The sequence below is a fragment of the Typopeltis vanoorti genome, chromosome 13 (assembly GCF_054136105.1).
Source record: "Typopeltis vanoorti isolate ZY-2024b chromosome 13, IOZ_Tvanoo_1.0, whole genome shotgun sequence".
Classification (NCBI taxonomy): Eukaryota; Metazoa; Arthropoda; class Arachnida; order Uropygi; family Thelyphonidae; genus Typopeltis; species Typopeltis vanoorti.
The window spans coordinates 48,243,647-48,266,218 of NC_143561.1; the positions used below are offsets into that span (position 1 = coordinate 48,243,647).

At 34.5% G+C, this 22,572-nt stretch overlaps 1 protein-coding gene across 1 annotated transcript in view; it reads right to left on the reverse strand.

The window, feature by feature from the left end:
* The window catches only part of LOC150100122 (breast cancer type 2 susceptibility protein-like), a 244,572-nt gene that overhangs the window by 136,115 nt on the left and 85,885 nt on the right, over positions 1 to 22,572 (reverse strand). The window contains exon 6 of the mRNA XM_090402598.1: positions 6,092 to 6,253. Coding sequence (XP_090258724.1) covers positions 6,092 to 6,253 — 162 coding nt within the window. The remainder of the gene's footprint in view (positions 1 to 6,091; positions 6,254 to 22,572) is intronic.

A 22,572-nucleotide genomic window follows, 5' to 3' on the forward strand; every position in this document is an offset into this window, starting at 1 on the left:
TGAAGAACGCAAGTAATACACACCCAAATTGTATTACTTGTGTTCTTCAATTATGGGATAGCTTAACATGTAAATTTATATCCAGTAATGTTTTAGAAAAACCTCAGTCTTTCACCTTTATCTTAAAATTGGAACTGATGATTTCTTCTTCTTCTCAGTACGATGTTCCCATTTCAAAAATAATATCCAATGCTTAATGACTGCAAATATGTATAGTGAAATGTCTGAAACACATCACACATAGATTGATTTAAAATTTATGCTCATTCTGAAGAACTCCAATTACATTCCCCCACCCTTTGCCTTCATGCCAGAAATTGTAAAAGAGTCGATTCTCTTTGAGTATATCAAAAAGTCAGAACAAAAACCACTGTAATGTAGTTAATGTCAGATGTGCAAAACAGTAACTTGAATGAGTTGCTGTTTTGGTTTTTTCTTGATTTGCAACTGTGACAATAAAAACCTATGTTAAGCAATACTGTAGCTGTTAAACCTTTGAAGTCAATCCTCTGAAAGGCTGGATCAGTGTTTTGCATCCCAAAAGCACAGAAATAGTATACATCTGATACACTCTCAGTGAAATATATTTTAAATTCAGCAGTGTTTTGATTTTTATTAGTCATCACTGACAGGAGAAGTTCAATTCTTTTATTTACCACAATTAAATATTTAATCATTTAAGATTTGAAGTAAGTTGGTATAACTCTGCCCAGAAGAGTTGTTTGCCTTTTTAGTGAACTGTAAGCTGACAATGATAAATTATTTTAAAAATGGATTACTGACATAATAACAAATATGATTTTTTTTAAAAGAATCCATGATCACTGTTTCATTTCATGTCTTACTTTAGCCAACGAGGTAGATATATATAGTGGTTCATCAAGAAGAACATACATCATGTACTACAGCCAGAACAGTCTGAACTTTCAGAGCATCTACTGACAAGGTTCGATGGAAAAATATAAACTAATATTCCTTCTAATCCACTTTTCCACCTTTCATAAAGAAAGGTAGAAAAGTTGCAATCTCATCAAAAATCTGAACAGGATTTGACGGACTATGCTTATCCCCATTATGAGAAACAGTATTACTTAACACTTCTCAATTAATGTTAAATCAGTTTGTTGTTTTGTTTATGTGTATGATTATAATATGCATAAACAAAACAAATCATAGTTATAATAAATATGATTATTTATTATAACTATATCCCACTAATGGTTAGTAACAAAGATATAATAAATAATCAGGTTTTAACTCATAAACATTTTTTATTTATACTAGATTGCATTTTCACGACATGTTTCGCTGTCTATATGGCCAATAACATCTTCAGGAGGTTGCTTAACATAAGCAAAAAAAACCAAAAAATAAATTAAATAAAATAAAAATTTTCCAACAGCCACTATAATCGATAAATTGAAAACACTGGAATCAATGATAGTTTAATCACAAGTATAATTAGGCATGTTACATGCAGTCTCTACATTGTTGTGCAAACTCTGTATGTGATTGCTGGCATAGGTCAGGTCTTTAATGTTACACATGTTAATTAATGACCTTCCAGATGCTGCGAAAGATTATTCCTTGGGTTCTATTTAGTGTGCCTTTTGAGCAAATAAAACCAGAGGACTCACTGAATAACCTGCCGAAATAATTCTCTTCTAAGTAGGGTATGGAGGATGCTTATAAATTTACCATGTGATGTGATTTGAGGATGCGTGCTATGAGTTTGCTTTTTTCTTTTTCTTCCCTTCTGTTTTCAATATCGCCTATATTTTATTTGTTGTGGATTTCAAAACTTCTCCCAGTTTGACATACATTTATCTTTTCACAAGAACACAGAATATTATATATACACCCAATATGAGGCTTGAAGAGTTTTGATAAATGTTTACTGAGAAGATATGTTGGGGAGCTTCTGCCATCAACTATTGGACATAGAGGGATGTCTGTCTTATGAACTTTAGGCATGGCACATAATCTTGGAGTGATTGGCATCTAGATTTCAGCTGTTTTTTAAGGTCTTCTGTAAATTCAAAAATAATGGAGATCATATCATTAGTTTTATATGCAATGTCTAAGTGAGATCATGGTCCATTTCTGAATACGTGGAAGATATGCGTTCTTGTCAAAAGATATATGTAGGTCTAGAAGAAGAGGAGGAGAAGTTTTGAAATCCACAACAAAGAACATATAGACGATGTTGAAAAATAAAAGGAAGAAAAAAAAAGCAAACTTGTAGTGCACATCCTCAAAGTACATCACATGGTAAATATTGGCAAGCATCCCCATACCCTACTTAGAAGAGAATTATTTTGACAGTTGTTCAAGGAGCCCTCCAAGATCATTTGCTCAAAAGGTGCACTAAATAGAAACCACCATGATCCTTCACAACAATTGGAAGTCATTAATTAATAAGTGTGACATTCAGTCTTGAATGTCACAATATAAGTGTGATTTTAGCAGCTGTTGGAAAAGGCTTATTTTTTTTCAGTTTTTTTAATTTTTTTTTTTATTAAGCAACCTCCTGGAGATACTGTTAGCCATATAGACAGTGAAACATGTTCAATATCTAGTATAAATAAAAAATGTATATGAGTTAAAAACTGGTTATTCATTGTTCATGCAAATCTACTTTGTATGCAATTCACTATTTGTAGTGAATTGCATACAAAGGGATATGGTTATAACCAGGAACATACTGCTCTATTGAAAACCATGATGCCACAGAAGGATTATGTTGTTATGTGGTAAATGACTCACTACTCAGCATACCTAAACTTATTAGAGGCATGAAGTGACCACTGCCATGCTTTGTCTCTAGAGTAGGGTTCCAGTTTCTGTCCTTTTCCTTTCTTCCTACATACAGTGTGGGTTGTGCCTTTACTGTTCATGCTCTCCATAACTGGCACCGAATTTAAGGGCATAGCAGTAAAACAGTTACCACAGGCTGGCTGCCAGACAGTACACTGGACTGAATCTGTTGATAATTCAAGATGCTTCCCAATCAAATGGCAAATACTCCTGATGCTGCTTACTGTCCAGTAGCTCAAAGGGGGGGAACTCTCAAGACAATGCTTGAACTCTGGCCACTCCCAGTGTGTGTGTGTGTGGGGGGGTCATAATCACAAGGCCTTCATAGATGTTGCATGCTCCTGCTCTATAAATTTTCCTAATATTCTACTCAGTACTATGAAAGATAACTTAAAAAAAATTATAGTATGCCTGTGGTGGTTACAAGAAATCTTCCACAAAAAAAAAAATCTCAAAAAATCAAAAATATATAAGAAAACTACAAAAAGAACAAAAATACAGTAAACAAAAATTACATAAAAAGAAAACCTTCCAGCCTGAATTGACTAATATCCAAGGACTCAATTCTAACATCAATGATGTGCACCACCACTTAAAGAGATATTTAAACCCAATATGTTATTCATCATTGAACATTAACTGGCATCTAAAATTTCTACATCATGCATGATGCCTTTTGTAAAAAGGCAATATTGCATATTTCTTCGGTCTGATATCCTGTTAAAGGTTATTAGACATGAAATCTCCTTTATATGGTCTGCTATGGCTCAAGATTTCCTTGCATCTGACTTTTGCCTTCATTTGCTGCTTCTATCGGCCTCCTAACTTTGGTGACTTTACTAACCTATTTAACTATTTGTCATCATCATCATCACAAACCATGGGCTCACTGCCCATTGGTGTCATATGCCTCCTTCACTATCTTCTTCCACCTTTCTTTGTCCAGTGCACAGATCGCAGTTTCTGTACACCCATTCCACACTAGTCCTTTATATCATCTATCCATTCTCTGTATGGTCTACCTCTTCTGTTTAAACCATCCAAAATACCAAACATAAATGTCTTTATCTTCTGGTCCTCACTCATTCTACAGATGTGTCCAAAAGATGTGTTTGCAGCTTCTGTTTTATAATCTTCTGCATTAGATTCTCTTTTGGTTGTATCTTCCGATAGAGTTCTTCATTTGTGATTTTTTCTGTACCCATCCTATTCTTAGAATCTTCCTGTAACAAGCTCTTTCAAATGCCAGAATTCTTTTTCTTGATTCCTTATTTATTACCCATGTTTCAGAGCCATATAGTAAACTGCTAAAAATGCATGTTTCCAGTACTTTTAGTTTTGTTTGCAGGCTGATCACTTTACTTTTCCAGATGTTATCCATGGCCTTCAGATTTGTTCTTCCCTTTGCAATCCTGATCTTTATTTCATTTTTACAGTCCAAATCATACGTCATTTTACTTCACAAATATGTAAATTGTTCTGCATTTTCTATATTAATTCCATCCACTTGTATCTTTTGTTTCATGTTCTTCTCACCAAATACCATTGTCTTTGTTTTTTCCAAGTTCATAATAAGTCCAAATCTCTTCCCTTCCTCATTTAACAGTTTCAGTTTCAGTGTTTTTTTGTAGTTCTCTTTCATCTTCTTATAATAACAATGTCATCTGCAAATCTCAGATTGTTAATTCTCATTTCATGTACAGATATTCCTTTTGCATCTTCCTTCATTTTGTCCATTGCTCTTTTTAAATGTGCAATGAAAATGCTTGGTGATATCTGAAGGGTAGATCATGCCTCAGCAACATGCTCACATTTTATAACACAGTGACAGCTGAACTGGATAAGGTAATGGGTTTACAGTGATACTGCTGGACCTTGCTAAGGCCTTTGACAGGATACCACATGGAATTCTAATCAGTAAACTGCAGCATATGGGGATGGATATAGGGTTGGTAGGATGGATAGGAGGGTGGTTGATGGAGAGATATCAGAGAATATTTTATTCAGGAGTAGAGTCCAAAAGATGGCCTGTGACTAGTGGTGAGCCGAAGGGTTCTGTTCTTGGATCACTACTTTTCAATTTGTTCATTGTTGGAAAAACTCTTCTTGGAAAGCTTGACCATAACCTTATCCATGTTTTCTTTTCTAGATTGTACTTCTCCCAGTCAATCTCGGCTGCATATCCTATAGAACAGGGTTTCCCAAACTGTGAGGTCTAACTCCCATGGAGAGGTGTGAAGAACCTTTTAGTTGAATACGGTTATAATAAATCTAGGCTCATCAAACTACAGAGCAAATCTTTGCTAGGGTAAAATTATGTCATTCAAATTCTTGATGAATTCTCATCATCATCATCATTATCAAATTCCTGATATGTGCCTTCAGGGGATGTACAGGATAATTAAGATTATCTACCTTCTGATCAATAATTTTCCTCCAAATTAATCTGTTACCTATCAAGACTCCAATATTATCAGATCTTAAATTTCTGTCTTTTAAGGCACTTTTTACTCTATCAATTCATCTACATCTTGGTCTTTCTCTGGATCTTTTTCCTGCCAACCTGACAAAGAACACTTGTTTTGCTAATTGTTCTTTTCCCATTCTATTTAAGTGACCATACCACCTGAGATTGGCTTTACTAACACATTCCTGAATGCTAACAATGGTGAATTCTTTCCTAATATCCTCATTTTTGAAGTGATACTGCCATTGATGCTATCTGTTCACTCTACTAATCTTTCTCGGAACTCTCATATCAGAGGCTCCAGTCTTTTATCAAGTGTTTCTTGTTATCTTGGGTTATTTCTAACCTAGCACTCAGTTCCATATCAAAGTTAAAATTGATATGGAACTGAGAATATGAAAAAATACAAGAGAGTGTATACAAGGCTGTATCAAACTCTCTTGTATTTTTTCAGACAAAGTATTATTTTCTGGGAGTGAAATTTTTTGCTCCAACCCAGAAATATCTCTTCAGAGGAACAAGTAAAGCATTCTAATTTGGATAATTATTCGGATAGATAAAAAATTCATAACAAGAAAAAAAAATTCTATCCAATTTGTGCAATTAGAAAAAAAAAAGTTACTTTTGAATCGTTCTAGGAGGATTATTTTATTTTTGTCCAAAAGCATTTCAACCCTAGGAGATTTCAACTATAAAAAAGATATTGTAAATATAATCAGTATTAATTACATAACTAAATTAAGCAATCTACCAGTAGATAGGCTGATTTCCAATACTTTCCAACATTTTTTTTTAAAAAATCATTACCTCAAGTGGTGTACAGGCAACATCTGATCCAACTAGTTCTGAACCACAAAGAATAAGTTTCTGACCAACTGAGATTTTCCTCTGCTTCACAAAATTACATAGTGCCTTATCTATGCAAGCTGGTAGCTTGTACCATCCATCTGTTAACTCTAGTAATATAATCTAAGTCAAGAAAAAATAACTTTAAATTACTTCATTAACCTATTATCTTATTACATGCCAAAATATACAAATATTTTGTACTGCATATATTTTGTATCCTGCTAAATGCAGGATACAAAATATATGCGGGAATATTAAAAAAAAAACTGTATTGTAGAAAACAAAACTACTAAAAAAACAGAATGGATTCCAAAAAAGGTTAATCTTGCATATATTAAATTTTCACTCTAAAAATGTTAATCAAATGTTAATAAGAAACACACATGCTTTCACTGACTGTGAAAAAGAGCCTTTGATAAAAATAAAATTATTTGAGTTCGAGGTTATATCGTAGTGTGTAGTGTTCGTGCAAGCTCCTGATAAGGTAAGTATTATTTTCAGTTATCGTTGATAAAATTACTTAATATTGCGTAGTTTTGTTTGCCTTGCGTATTTTAGTGTGTCTATTTGTGTGTTTTTGGTGTGTTATAACTTATTATTTGATAAAACACGTTGCAATAATTATGGCACCTGTAAGAAGGAAAATGGCAGCCAGTAATGATGGTTTGCCGTCTTTATCAAAGAACGGTAGTATAAAAGAAATGAGTCAGTGTACTAGCTGTGAAATGTACGCTTTGCGGAGTGCGGTTGGAGTGTAGATAGATGATAATAATGGATTGAATGTGTGTAGAAAATGTAGGGAGAATGAGGAATTGAAGTGTATTTCGGATCGTGAGTGTGATATTTTTGTCAAACTTCAGAATGAAGAAAATAGCGATATGACAAGAAACGGCAAGGTTGTACATGAGAATTATGAGAGCGTGAATGTAGAAAGTGTGAATAATAGTATTAATGGTTTCTCAGAGAATAAAAAAGATGAGATAGATGCATTGAGTGAGATCGCGTTGTTGAATGGTACGATAGAAAGGGCAAAACAGCAGCTAGAGTGCATGAACAAAAGTCGACTGAATGAACCAACCAATAATAAAAGGTATGACAGGAAAAATAGGAGTATGAATGTGAACATGAACAAAATGAAGGATAGAGTGCTGTATGGAGACTCGTTAGTACGAGGTGTGTTAGTAGAGGATTTGACAAAATCGTACCAACCTGGTGCGACCATAAAGGATGTAACTAGTCTATTAGAGAGCAAAAGGAATGGGTGAAAGAAATGATTGTTGTGGCAGGTACGAATGATTTGAAAGGAGATAAAATGAAAATGATAGAAGAAGACCTGAATGAATTGTTTGAGGTAGCAAAAGAAAAGAGTGAGAGAGTTAGAATGATTAGTCTTTTGCCACAGCATGACAGTGAAATGTTTAAAAGGAGGGCCATAATTGCGAATGACTTTATGTGTGGGTTATGTATGACGAGTGGTGTGGAATTTGTGGACGTGTGGAGCGAGTTTGATGGGCGAAAGGATCTATATAAGATGGATGGCTTGCATTTGAATGGTTATGGTGTAAGAAGACTTGAGAAAGTGTTGCTGAATGTAGTGGATGTGCAAATTCAGGGAAACTAGATTTGTTAAGGGGGGAGTAGATATACAGTCCTTAGGGAGGCAGTTGAATGTAAGAATGAATATAATATGCTAGAGCAAATAAGGACAACAAACCAGAGTGGGATAGTTAATATAAGGCATCAAGGTAGGGTTGGGACTAATGGGGGTCTTAAATTCATGTACACTAATACTAGGAGTATTAGGAACAAGAAGGAAGAGTTTTTGGCCATGGTTGGCACTTCCAGACCACAGGTTATTGGTATTAGTGAAACATGGCTGACTGTAGATGATATAGCTAGTGGGATCGAATGCGATAGGTATAGTGTGTTCAGGAACGACAGAGAGAATAAAATGGGGGGAGGAGTATTGCTGATGATAGCGGATGAGCTACAGCCAAGGAGAATAGAAGTTGAATTGCAGGATAGAGAAAAGAGCACATTTGAGGCCATTTGGTGTGAGATTGTGACTAGCAGAACTAAATATACAATTGGGTGCTGCTATAGACCAGGTGATGGAAAAGATGGTGGTGACAGTATGCACAAGCAAATAGAAGAAATGAGTGGAAGGAGGGCGATTATTATGGGAGATTTCAACTATCGTCGCATTGATTGGAGTGAGGAGAGGACACACGGGAGGAAGGAATTGGATTTTATGCGGTTATTAAGGGATAACTATCTGCGACAGCATGTAATGGAAAATACTAGGGGTCAGAGAGTGCTTGACCTAGTAATTACATCTGAGGATTTGGCTGTAACAAATATGACCACATTGCCACCAATCGGTGAGAGTGATCATAGGGTCTTGACTTGGGAGGTGGCTAAAGGTGTAGAATTTTCAATTAAGACAGGGTACATGTGGAATTATCAGGCTGGAAAGTATGACAAGCTTAGGAGTTTGATTGGCTCAGTGCCATGGCATGTACAACTGCAAGGACTAGAAGTTGATAGTGCATGGGAGGTAGTTAAGAAGTGTTTGCATGAAGCAATGGCTGACTGTATACCTAGAGTCCGAATAATAAATCAAGTAGGGGTTAAATGGATGAATAACACCATTAAGCTTGAGCTGCAATAAAAGAAACAACTATGGAGGGAATTTAAGGAGAAAGGTGACCGGCAGGCACATGAACGGTATAAAGCGCAGGCCAGAAGGGTGACTAGTATGGTAAGAAAAGCAAAAAACGATTACGCAAGAACATTGGCCATGCAGGCTAAAGAGAATACTAAACAGTTTTTTAGATATGTAGCAAGTAAAAGGAAAAATGTACATGGCAGAATGATTTTAAACAATGCCGATGGTAGGGAGGTAACTGAATCAGTTGATATAGTTGAGTTACTGAGTGAGCACTTTGCAAGAATATATCATCCAGGTGGTGACATTGCAGAAACGAATAAACCAGTAGATTATACGGGAATTGTGGTGAATGAAGTGGAGGTGAGTACTCTATTGCATACCTCAATGTCGATACATCTGTGGGATTGGATGGTATACCAGCTCGTGTAGTACGAGAAGCAGCTAAAGAATTGTCAGTACCCTTGACCATTTTGTTTAATTTGAGTCTCGGGTCTGGGTTAGTCCCGAGCGGGTGGAAGGAGGGAAAAATAGTTCCACTGCATAAAGGTGGTTCCAAGACTGCTGTTGTAAATTACCGACCGATTAGCATATCAGGAATCATTGTCATGGTCTTAGAGAAATTAGTCAAGAAAAGAATACAGGATTGGATAGATGAAAATGGGATATTGTATGGGGGGACAACATGGTTTTGTGAAGGGTAGATCATGCCTCAGTAACTTGCTCACGTTTTATAACACAGTGACGGCTGAACTGGATAGGGGTAATGGGTTTACAGTGATACTACTAGACCTTGCCAAGGCCTTTGACAGGATACCACATGGAACCCTAATCAGTAAACTGGAGCAGATGGGGATAGATATAGGGTTGGTAAGATGGATAGGAGGGTGGTTGAAGGAGAGATACCAGAGAGTGGTTTATTCAGGAGTGGAGTCAAAAAGACGGCTTGTGACTAGTGGAGTGCCGCAGGGCTCTGTTCTTGGACCACTGCTTTTCAATTTGTTCATCAGTGATATTGGAAAGGATTTGAGAGGAAGTGTTCACTTGTTTGCTGATGATGCAAAGTTGGGTAGAGCAATTGTGAGTGCACAAGATGTCAAAATTTTACAGGATGATTTGGATAGTTTGGTGGACTGGGCTAGGAAAAATGGATGTCAGTTTAATGTGGCAAAGTGTAAGGTTATGCACTTTAGGGTGAAAAGAACAGCAGCAGTATATCGCATTGGTGGAACCGTACTCCAGGAGATTGATGAGGCCAGGGATTTGGGAGTGCTGGTGGATAGGGAGTTGAAGTTTAGGGGGCACATTGCAAAAGTGACTAAAACAGCTCACCAAATCACTTGGCTTATGAAAAATACTTTAACATGCAGAGAGAAACAAGTTGTTGTTCCTCTGTATCGAGCCTTGATAAGACCCCATCTGGACTTCTGTGCCGAGTTATGGGCACCAGGGTTTCTTCGTGATGGGGAGGAAGCGGAGAGGGTCCAGAGACGAGTGACCAAGATGATAGCAGGTCTGTGGAATGAACCTTATGAGAATAGGTTGAGGATTTGTGGGTTGCAGAAATTGGACGATAGGCGAAGGAGGGGTGATATGATTGAGACATTCAAATTACTGAAGGGTTTTTATAAGATTGATCCAGAAGATATTTTTGAAAATATGACTGGTGGTGGGAGGACTAGGGGCCATGCATGGAAGCTGGGCAAGAGCGTGGTTGACAAGGGTGTTAGAGCTAGGTTTTTTACTTGGAGAGTGGTGAATGAGTGGAATAAGCTTCCAGAGTCTGTTGTGGGTGCTACAACCGTGAATGAGTTCAAGGCAAGATATGATAGATACTGTGTGAATGCTGAATAGTTGTTCCAGACATGATGTTAGGGCCTCCCTCGATGTCTGACGACTCCTTGGAGTTTCCCGGAACATTAATAATAATAATAATAATAATAATAATAATAATAAAAAAGACAACAGCAGTCAAATTAGAACAAATCAAATATCAGAATGGAAAGATATATCAAGAGGAGTATGGCAAAGATGTATCCTATCACCTCATAACCCAGAAGTATCCTATCCAAAGATGTATCCTATTACCAGCATAATCCACTTGGTTTGCAAATAAACCCACAAACAAAGAAAGATACATTATTATTTGTAGATGATCAAATTGTATTAGCTATGTCAGAAGATGATCTACAGAGATCAGTAACATCATTAAATGAAATTTCAGAACAATATAATATGAGAATATCAAAAGTAAAGACAAAAATAATGGCTCTCAAAGGAGAAAACCTTTGAATAAGAAGTAAAACCGTGATAAATATTATATAACACCTCCAAGGAGTTCAATGACTCGTCAAGGGGGGGGGGGGCACCTACTCTACAACTCTCTGTCTCCACCACTCAAATCCACCAAATACAACTAACCGCAACCACATCAACGGCATCTATCGCACATCACCACCACCACTAGTATTTCCACAGACAATCACAAACATCTATGCCAATGGCAGGATTCGAACTTGCAGCCTTTTGGCTGGAGAGTGGATACTCTAACCACTCAGCTAGCCAAGCTGGCAATACTATAAAATGTTAGAACAAGCAAATACCTTCAAATACCTGGGATGCAACTTACCATATGAAGATGAAAAAGATACAGACATTAAAATATCAAATTTTGGCAAAGTAAACAGCATAAAAAATAATATATTTAAGGCATCCTTGGTATAAAATCACACCAGAAACAGACTACATAATATTCTGTCTAAACAAACTTTATTATATGAAAGCAAAACATGGACCATAAAAAAAAAAATGCAAAGAGAAATCTCCAGGAAGCCTCTAGAGTTCAAATATTGGATGATAAAAGTATTAATGAACTCTATTTGCATATAACTAGAGTAAATAAAAGAAAACAGGGATACAGAAAAGGAATGGAATAATTTAGAAATCATGTTATCATGCAGCAACAGAATGTTTTGGAACAAAAAGTAAAATGGGAGAGAAGGGGAATAAGAAACTGGTGTAAGAATATTGAAGCAATAATTAAATACAAGAAAGAAACATAAACAACGGATAAATGGATAAACCAGAAGCAGAAATTAATTATAAACACAAAAGAGCAATAACAAAAAAAAAGCATGAAGGAGAAAGAATAGAGGAAGATGGGATCACTTCACAGCAAAACTGGAAAGAGATCTTGCAATGAAGAGACCAAACACACACAGAAAATTCTAAGAAAATTGAATAAGGAGATAAAAGAAAAAAAAGTTAAACTTGAATTAATCAAAGAAAAAAACCTACTTAGATTTCTTCCAAAACTTATGGCAAAAGATAGTAATGAAACTACATCTGATATAATACATTAATCCAACAAGTAATACATTAAGGTAAATCAAGAAAATCCCCTGGAGAAGATAGAATAAATACAGTATTTATTAAATATGCAGACAACCTATTTATCAAACGACTTTTAAAATTATTTAATAATTTTTGGCAGCAAGGAAAAATACTGGAAAGTTGGAGTAAAGCTAATTATTCTTCCAATATATGAATAAGTCTTTTCTTTCAAATATTAGTTATAAATTATATGCAAAAATATTAACTTCGAAACTTGAATCATATGTAAAAGATAAACTTCATGAAGAACAAAATGGCTTTCAAAAAAGGATGATCATATATTGAGCCAGCTTTAACATTAAAAATCCTAATGGAAAAGCACTGTGAATTCAACATAGAAATACATATAGCATTTGTTGATTACTAGAAAGCCTTTGACAAAGTATTAGGAACAAAAACTGTGGATCACAATCAAGAAGTTAAACATTCCAAATTGGTTACTTGCAGCAATAACTAACATGTATCAAAATAAGCAAATAGCTGTAAGAATCCCTGAAAAGTTACAGAATGAAAATTAATAAAGTCCATCAAGGATGCCCAAATAGAGAGATAAAACAAAGGTATAAGGGCATTTTGGTTTTTAGAAAAGAGAGAGCAACTCTGATTTTTGTTTAAGGGAAAATGAAGATATAATGGGAATTTGGAGAGCCTATTTATGATCTTGATGTGGAAAAAGCTTTTCACTGGGATAATGGCAAAAAATTTAGGAAAGCTTAGAAAAGATAGGCACAGGAAAAGAAGAAATAGTTATAATCAAGAATATGTAAACTAAATGTAATGGATTGCAACGAGAAAATGTATTATCTACATTGTGGTTCTCAGTGATGATTGAAGTGTAATAGATATCAATTAATGACCAGAAAGGAGAAACAACTGAATTAGCAGGTAGCATAATAATTTGAGCACATTCAGAAGAGCTACAGAAAAAACTGAAAAAATGGAGCAGTACAACACAAAGCTATGGTTACATTATTGCAAGAAGTGAGAGCATTGTTTTAATTCATAACAAAATGTACAAATTAACAGTGTTGGACTGAGTTTGAAGAGTAGTTGACAAATATATGGAATATGTACTGTTTAGATTAGGAGATATCAAGGATCATTTCACTGGACTAAAGTTTTATTACTTTTTTTTTTTTTTAATGCAGCAGCGACCAATGAAGATTAACAATTAGAGACATAACTAGAACACAAACAATGGAAATTAAAGCTTTTAGGACAATGGTGGGGGGGGGGGGAAGAAAGATAAATTAAGAAATATAGATGTCAGAAATGATTTGGGACTAGAAAGTGTTGAAGAAATACTTATGAACTCATGCTTGAAGTAGTTTGCACTATAATAAAAATGATTTAGAATATGGAAAGAACACTAAGAGGAATGTATAAAATGAAAACTAAGGAGAAAAGAAATTTCCCCTCAATTTTCACTTCTTTTATCTAGTCAACCCACAGAAAAGGTGGAGGAATCAATTTAAAGAAATTTGAACTAGAGCAGTGTTTGTGAAGAAAGAAATTAAGAGCTAAGATTTAGCTGATCTAACAGTTTTTGTTGGAGCAGTTATTGATAAAGAAGAAACCATGTAATTTCTTAAAAGTAAATAAATGCATGTTATAATAAACTGAAAATCTGAAAAGGCAAAAACCGCACTAAAATCAGCTAGCAAATGGAAGAGATTTATAAGTTTCCTAAGGAAAATTCAAACAGAGAATGTGTCACTGCAAATAATGAAACAAATCTGGCATCTATATAATATAGACTAAAATTTAAAAAAAAAAAATAGTTTCTGTATCATCATTAGTGTTCTGTCTCTTGACAGGTCCAATGGTATAACTCAGCAGATTCTCTTCCCCCAATTTCGTCTGTCTCTTGCTTCCTCCTTCATTTCCTGATATCTTCTTGATCCCATTATATCATCAAGAATCATTAGTCATCTTCTTCCACTTGGTCACTTTCCTTTTTCCCTTCTATCATTCTTTTCAGTAGGCTGTCTCCTCTTAATACATGTCCTATCCAGTTATGCTGTCTTCTTCTTCTTATGGTCTTTAGTAAATTCCTTTCTTCTTCAACTCTTTGTAATACTTCTTCATTGGTGATTTTTTCAGTCCGCTTTATTTTCTACATTCTTCTCCATAACCACATTTCAAATGCCTCCAACATTTTAGCTTCTTTCTTCCTAATTGTCCATGTTTCTGACCCATATAATCATACTCCAAATATAGCACTTAATAAGCCTTTTCTTTAGATTTTTATTCATTTTATTAATAAACAAATTTTTCTTGCTATAAGAGGCATATTTTCCTTTGTTAATTCTTTCTTTTATTTCCATGTCACATTGTCCATTTTCTTGTATTATACTACCAAGGTATTTGTTTTGTCTCACTTGTTCTACACTTTCTCTATTCAACATCACCTTGATACTTCCCGGTTTCCTGGAGACTCACCACTTTTGTTTTCTTTGCGTTAATTTTCATACCATATTTCTTGCATATATTTTCAAATTTTTGCATTAGGTGCTGTAGTTCATCTTCGGTATTGGCTAATATTGCTTGATCATCTGCAAATCTAATATTTTGTATTGTTCTTCCTCCAATAGCGATTCCTCTTTCCTCTTCATAAAATGCTTCTTTTATCATTTCTTCTGCAAATATATTGAAGAGAGTCGGTGACAGGCAGCATCCCTGGCTTACACCTCTGCCAATCACACATTTTTTAGTTTTTCCTACTTTTGTCTTTATTATGGCCATCTTGTTCATATATAATTCATTTATTAACCTTCGGTGTCTCCAATCTAAACCTATTTTGCATAATATTTCCATCAGATTTTCCCATTTCACCATGTCAAATGCTTTTTCAAGGTCGATGAAACAAATATAAACTTCTTTATTTACTTCTATATTCCTTTCGCATATGGTCCTCATTACTCCAATTGCATCTCTGGTTCCTCTGTCTTTTCTAAATCCAAATTGATCATCCCCCAGAAAATACTCCACTCGATTATACAATCTTTGATTTAATATTCTTAGCAGTACTTTGGAGGCATGTGAGAGTGTGTTTATAGTCTTGTAGTCACTGCACTTAGCAGGATTACTTTTCTTTTCAATTGGTATAAGAATACTCTCTGTGAAATCTTTAGGCCATACTCCTGTTTTGTAAATGAGGTTGCAGAGTTTTTTCCATGTTTCTGTTATACCTTTGTTCTCCAGTTGTTTTAGGATTTCACTAGGTATTCCATCCACTCCTTCCATCTTTCCACTTTTTAATTCCTATTTCTACTTCTCTAGTATTTCAGGACCTCTTTCTTCTGTTGAGATTTCATTTTGCTCTTCCAATTCAATTTTTGTTGGTCTTTCATTTTTTGCGTAAAGTTCTTTGATGTATTCCTTCCATCTTTCACCCTGTATTTCAATATCATAAATCAGTTTTCCTTGCTTATCTTCTAATGGCAGATTTCTTATGCTTTTTTTAATATTTGTAATTTCTTTTTAAATAATATTTAAACTTTTTCAAACATTTTATCATATCGCCCCCTTTTTTCCATTTCTTCAATTTCTTTGCATTCTGTTTTCAACCATTCCTCTCTTGTTTTATCAGTTTCTCTTCTCAGTTCATTATTTAATACTTTGTATTTTCTTCTTTCCTCTTCAGTGTTTACATTTTTCCATCTTCTTCTTTCTTCCATTTTTCTTATCATTTCATTTGTAATCCATGGCTTTTTAATTCTTTTCCCTTCCACAAAACCTATCTCTTCAGCAGCTGTTTCATATATCAAGTTTTTCAGTTGATTCCATTTTGCATTAACATCCATAGTTTCTTCAGATATATTATCTTTGTTCCTTATTTTATTTTCCAGTTCTTCTCTGAATTTCCTACCTACATCTCCTTGTAGTTTTTCTAGGTTCCACCTTTTCTTGTTTTTACCTTTGTTTATTTTCTTATATCATATTCTTAATTCCATAACAAGCAAATTATGGTCTGAGTCGATATCAGCTCCTGGATATGTTGACATCCTTTTTACACTGTTTCTGTACCTGTTTTGTATTAACATATAATCAATCTAGTATCTTGCGATATCACCTGGCATTTTCCATGTATATCTTCTTCTCTTTGGAAGTTTAAACCAAGTATTACCAATGATTAGTTTGTGTCTTTTACAAAAGTCATTCACCTCTCTCATTTCTTTTTTCAAGGCCATATCTTCCTGTTATTCCCTTCTCTACCTTTTCACCTACCACTGCATTCCAGTCTCCCATCCAGATGGTACACCTTTTAGTTCTGTCTTCTTCCATTATCTCTTCTACTTCATTTTCATCATGGTCACTTGTGGGCATATATATCCGTATAATCATTATGTCCACAGGCTTTGCTTTCAGTTTAATCATAATCACCCTGTCACTTTTATATATTATTTTTTCTACTGAATTTTTAAACTTTTCATTCAAAACAAACGCTACTCCATTTTCCCCCCGTATTCTACAGGAATATATAATTCTATAACCATCACTTTCAAAATCTCCTATATCTTCCCATCTGAACTTCACTTAGACCAACCATCCAATTTATTCCTCTCCATTTCTTTCTTCAAGTTCTCTAATTTATCAGCTCTTAACATTGTTCTTACATTCCAAATTGCAATATGTATAGTTTCTATCTCATTCTCTCTTGTATGTCTTATTTTCTTCCTATTTTCCTCAATACTTGGGATCCCATCCTCATTGTCCATTTGAGGATTTCGTAGGTTAACGACCTGAGAGGCCTCATTTCTTCTTCTGCCGGGCATGACATCCTTCGTTTGCCGATAGACCCCATTTTTGCCAGTTGTGGAAACTAAATTTGCCGAGTTCACCATATTTTCTTGGAAATAATACTGAGGTGGTTTCCCATTGCCTTCCTCAGGAAACCATTATGGTATGGTTTCAAACCTGGGAGAGCAGCAGACTCCCACTGCTTAAAATAGGCTACTCCTCTCACTACTAAAGGTAGAAAATAAAGTAAATAGAAAAGATTCACCCCCTAGCCCTCAAATTACTCTAATAGCATTGGGGGAAGGAACAAGAAGAAGAGAGGAAGTATAAAGAAAGAAGATAGGGACCAGTCTACAGATAATATAACAGACATACATTACATGAAGTAAGGCATGGTCCAGCATCAGGTACCTCGGGCTTGCCATTCCCGTACTCACTAGAGTGAGCCCTTGAGGACAGTTTCTGTATATCATGCACAAATTACTTCTATCCCATTCAAGTGTCTCCCCATCCCCAATCATTATTAATTCCTCATATGTAACCTTAGAGGGAGGGACGATTCAAAATACTCTGATAGTATTACATGTTAAGTTCATATTATTACTAACTTCACATTGCCAATTTTTCTTCAAACTGGTCAGTTGTCTGTCAGGATTCCAATATGGTCATGTCTTATATTTCAGTCTTCTAACTACATCAATCCACCTAAACCTTGGTCTTCCTCTGGGTCTTTTTCATACAATAATCTTGGCATCAAACATCTATTTTGTTCAAGTGACCATACTACTTTAGATTAGTTCTGTTAACACACACTGTTGAATGCCAAGAAAGTCAAGTTCCTAATATCTCTATCTTAATTTTAAACATCATTCTGCTATTCATGGCATCTGTTCATTGCATTTTTCTGAGAACTTTGATATCCGAGGTCCCAATTCTATGATCAACTGTTTTATTTTTTACCCAGCTCTGATATCTATAAGTTAAACTTGGTTTGAACACTGCCATGTGTAGTATAAAGAAATGGAAATACACTTCAGAATAAGTAATACTGTTTTGATTAATTTCTCTCTTCTTCATTATAAATTTATTCAACTGAGTTCAAATTGTATCAGCACTGTATAATCTGTAGTCTATTTCCATATTTCAATTGCAATCTCACTAAAAATTGTTCATTTATATATAGATAAAATATTCTACTTGTTCTATAAACTTCTCCATTCTGAATGCAGTTGATATTTTCAACATTCCTGTCAACAGGCAGGAATATTGAAAATTCAGTCTTTCTTTTTATTGCTGATTTTCATACAAAATTTGTTACCAAGAGTTATTCAATTTCGTTAAGGAATCTACAGACCTCTACTGGATTTATTTATTTTAAATAAATCCAGTATATATCTGCAGGACTTTTACTTACATCATCTTCATAAAGTAAACAGCTGAAATAAATATTAGCAATTTTGATATGAAGTGCAAGAGTTCTTTCCTTTAGAATGTGATCCATATAGATAAATAACAGAGGAGGCAGCATACATCCTTGTTGCATACCTGATTTTACATCAAATTATTTTCCTAAATTTTATTTGCTTCTAGATTCTAATACAGAACTTAAATAAAGACTATGTACCTCTCGATATAATGTTCCATTTACCATAAAATTGTAGCATTTTCCAAATAGCTCTTTTTCTTGGTACCTTGTTATATGCTTACAGATCTTTCTTATATTCCTATGATTTCTCAATTATTTGTCTTAAAGTGAAAATCTTATCCTGGCAAACAACCCTATTTGACCTGAACCCAGCTTGTTCATCTCCAAGTTTTCCTTCTACAATTTTTCTAAGCTTCTTGTCAAGTATATTTGCATAAATCTTGCTAGTAACAGTGAAATTCACATGGAAATATCAAGCAGAGTGATGTGATCCAAAAATATGGTGAAAAAAAGCAGAGCTAATAATAATGGCAAATACCTGTTAACTTTATGTTTAGTACATGGGCCTATTCATTACTAACACAGCATGCCTGCATAAAGATGTGCACAAATTCACATGGAAAGAAGAACACAAGAAAAAAGAAGTCCCACTGTCTATGTTATCACAGTGATATCTTCATGCTGGTTCAAGACATAAGAGTATAAAGAGGATATGAAATAGGGAGTGGTGACCATTTAGTTTTGAGCAGGATAAAACTGAATATCTTACTGAAAAGAACAACACCTAAGAAAGTTTTAAAAAGAATTAAAGTTGAGCTTTTACAGGTGAACTCTAAACTGAAATACAGAAATATTATTCAAGAAAAAATGAAAGAGTGCAAAAACAGGACCCAAACTATGAAGATTCACTAGCATACCCTGAAGCAAACAATCAGTGATTCAACCAGAGAGAGAGGTATGTGGTGAAGGTGTCCACAAGAATAGAAAAAAATCAAAAAACTCCATGGTGGACTCAGAAAGTTAAACTCGGATATGAGTAAATATGAGAAGGTTTGCCTTGAATCTACTGCAGTACTCATCAACTATCCTAACCTGAACAAACATGGTTGCATCAAAAACTGCCTCTCATATGGGAAACCCTCATCTGCAGACATTCAGCCCAAAGCTGATGAGTAGTTATAGGAGTTTAGTTAGGCCATCCTGTATTTATCCTGTTCCATCTCACTTACTGATGTATGCCTGATTTTTTTTTTATTTCATGTGCAAACTACAGAAAATGTAAGAACATATATATAAATGATTAAAAGCATACATTTAATAAAAATAGACATTAAAAGAATATGGATTAAAAGCATACACTTAAAAAAAAACAGACATTAAAATAAAAAAAGAGTAACATAAAAATGCTATTTGCATAAAATATTATGCAAAAACATAAAATGTCAAATTTCACTCATCTCCAGTGACTAATGTACTTTAAAGCGGTTTCATGACACTGCATTAAATCTTCTCGGGTACTTATATTATTAATGTCTATTAGGCAGCACTGCAGAAGATGATGCATGGTTTGTATTTCATCATATGAGCAGCTGTCATTGTCTGTGTAGCTCCATCTGACCATGTTCTGCTTTGATCTGCCCATTTTGGAATGAAGTCTATTTAATATCTTCCATCTTTGCCAGTCTAGATAATACACCATCTAGACTGGCATATTCTGGATACACCATCTGCTCTTTTTTCCCTTGAAATTCCACAAAGAATCTGCTGCTAAACAGCAGCGACCTAAATACCTCCACTAACTGATAACTGTTTGGCATGCTATAAATTTTGACTATAAGCCTTCTAAGATTTAGTGTGTTATATGCTGTTGTCAAATCTATGAATACAGCTCCTGTTGCTAACTCCTCAAAAAACTGTGTTAAGTTTAATACTTGTCCAGTGCATGATCTTCCTGGTCTAAATCCTGCCTGTTCTTTTATTAGCACTTTCTCTACTTCTGCACTTAATCTATTCAAGATTAACCTCTCATATAGCTTCAGCATTGAGCATAGGAGTTCTACAGGCCTTAGCTCTTTGGATTTTCAGCAGGTTCGATAGGATAGCATTTTCTAGGTCCTCTTTAGTAAATGGTGCTTCAAAGAGATTATTTCCTAAATCCCTAACTTTTTTAATATAATCTTTAGGTATTGTTCCTTCAGTAGTCAGTTTACTATTCAGAGACAGCTGCATTGCAATTTGGTTTGCATTTATATTAATTTCAGTTACTGCTGTTGTAGGGTCACCAGATAATTTTTTGGGTAAGAGACAGGCTTTCCTGCTACTGTGTTTTATATCTAAGCTTTTAATTTTCTCTGCCCATTGTTGACTTCTTTTTTTCAGACAGTGCTGCTATAAGTTCCTCTCCTGCATCAATTGTTTCTGATGAAAATGGATCTTCATCATATAGGTCACAATATCTTTCATATATTTCCACATTATGTATTATGTTCTGTAAAACCTGGAATATAACACGTTCTACAACCTCTTAGGATGTGCCTGGTACCAAACCATCTAATAGCTTTGGCAAACTTTCATTCATTTTCTGGTCTAGGTAAAATGTTGGATAAGTTTATATTTAATTCTCTTGAAAGCTATTCCCACTCAGCTTTTTTAAAATTAAAGCATCTTCTAAATGGGATCTCCTTAGGTCAGACTGGTGAGAACTTGCAGCATTATTGGTCTATGTTGTGAACTTGGGATTGGTGCAAGTACCTGTCTATTGCACACATTAGCTATTCTATTACCAACAAATCCAAGGTCTGGGTTATATTCTCTTTTCCATCTTCTACTGTTAAATGATGATGATGATGATGGCTGTTTAGGAATCTGTATAATACTCATTTGATTATTTTCAGCCCACTGTTCGACTAACTCTCCATCTTGATTTGTTTCACTGTGTGCTATGACTATTGAAGTTGTCTATTATAATAGAAGGTTTCCTTTATGTCAAATACTGGGACATTTCAAAAACAAAGGTTATACTAGGTAGTTTATATACTGAGAAGACACTGATGTTACCCAGATCTAATCCAAGGATTTCTATGTTGTTCTGGTTTGTGGTTAGGCATCCTGTAACCTGGAGCTCCTGTCGAGTGAAAATAGCACTTCCATATTTTTCATGTGGTATTTCTTTTATGAGCTTCATACCAGCAATTTTGAGGTCTTTTGCCTGATGAAGAGGATGCTAGTAACACTAAAAAAACTATAGAAGACTATACTATACTATACTGTATCATGTGTTTGATACAAGTGTATTCATCCCTGAAGATGCTAATTTAACTTTGGCAAAACTATAGGAAATAATTAATAAATTTTTAGTTATTCATCATCATCATCATCATCATCATCATTATACGTATCAAGGATTTAGGCCTAGTATGGCCTGTTCCGGCCTTAGAAGTCATCATTGAATCGTTTAAGAGGACGTCCTGGTTTTCTTTTTCCTAATGGCTTGTACTTTAAGGCTTGTTTTGGTAATCTTTCTGTTTTCATTCTTTGAACGTGTTCCATCCATCTGTGTTTATATATATATATATATATATATATATTTTTTTTTTTTTTTTTTTTTTTTCAATTACTGGTTCTTGGTTTAATTCTTTCATAATATCTTTCATAATATTTTTAGTTATTATTTAGTCTATATTGCCCATTTCCTAAAACAACAACATGCATGATAAGCATTGTATATATTTATAATCCATACACCAGGATGGATCACATTACAAAGGAAAGTGGCATTAAACCTGATATCAAAATTAGAACTGTTCATCTCAGCTCTTTACTTTATGCAGATGATGTTATACTCCTATATAAATCCAGAACAATCTGCAGGACTCCCTAATTAAATTAAATAACTTCTATAATAAATTTAGTATGCAAGACAACAATCGAAAGACAATGACTATGAAAAGAGAAACACTGAAACTACATCCTGAATGGATCAACCTATAGAACAAGAAAAACATTTTAGCTATTTAAGTGCAATTTTTAGTGAATATGGCAAATTAAATATGGAAATTCATTATTAGTTTTAATTAAGTGAATACAGCACAGAGGAACAATAAAATACAAGTTTATTGGAACATATATTTTATCTCTATCAGAGACATTGTCAGAGATACAATCCAAATTGTAAAAGCACACACAAAAAAACACTCTAAATAATAAGTG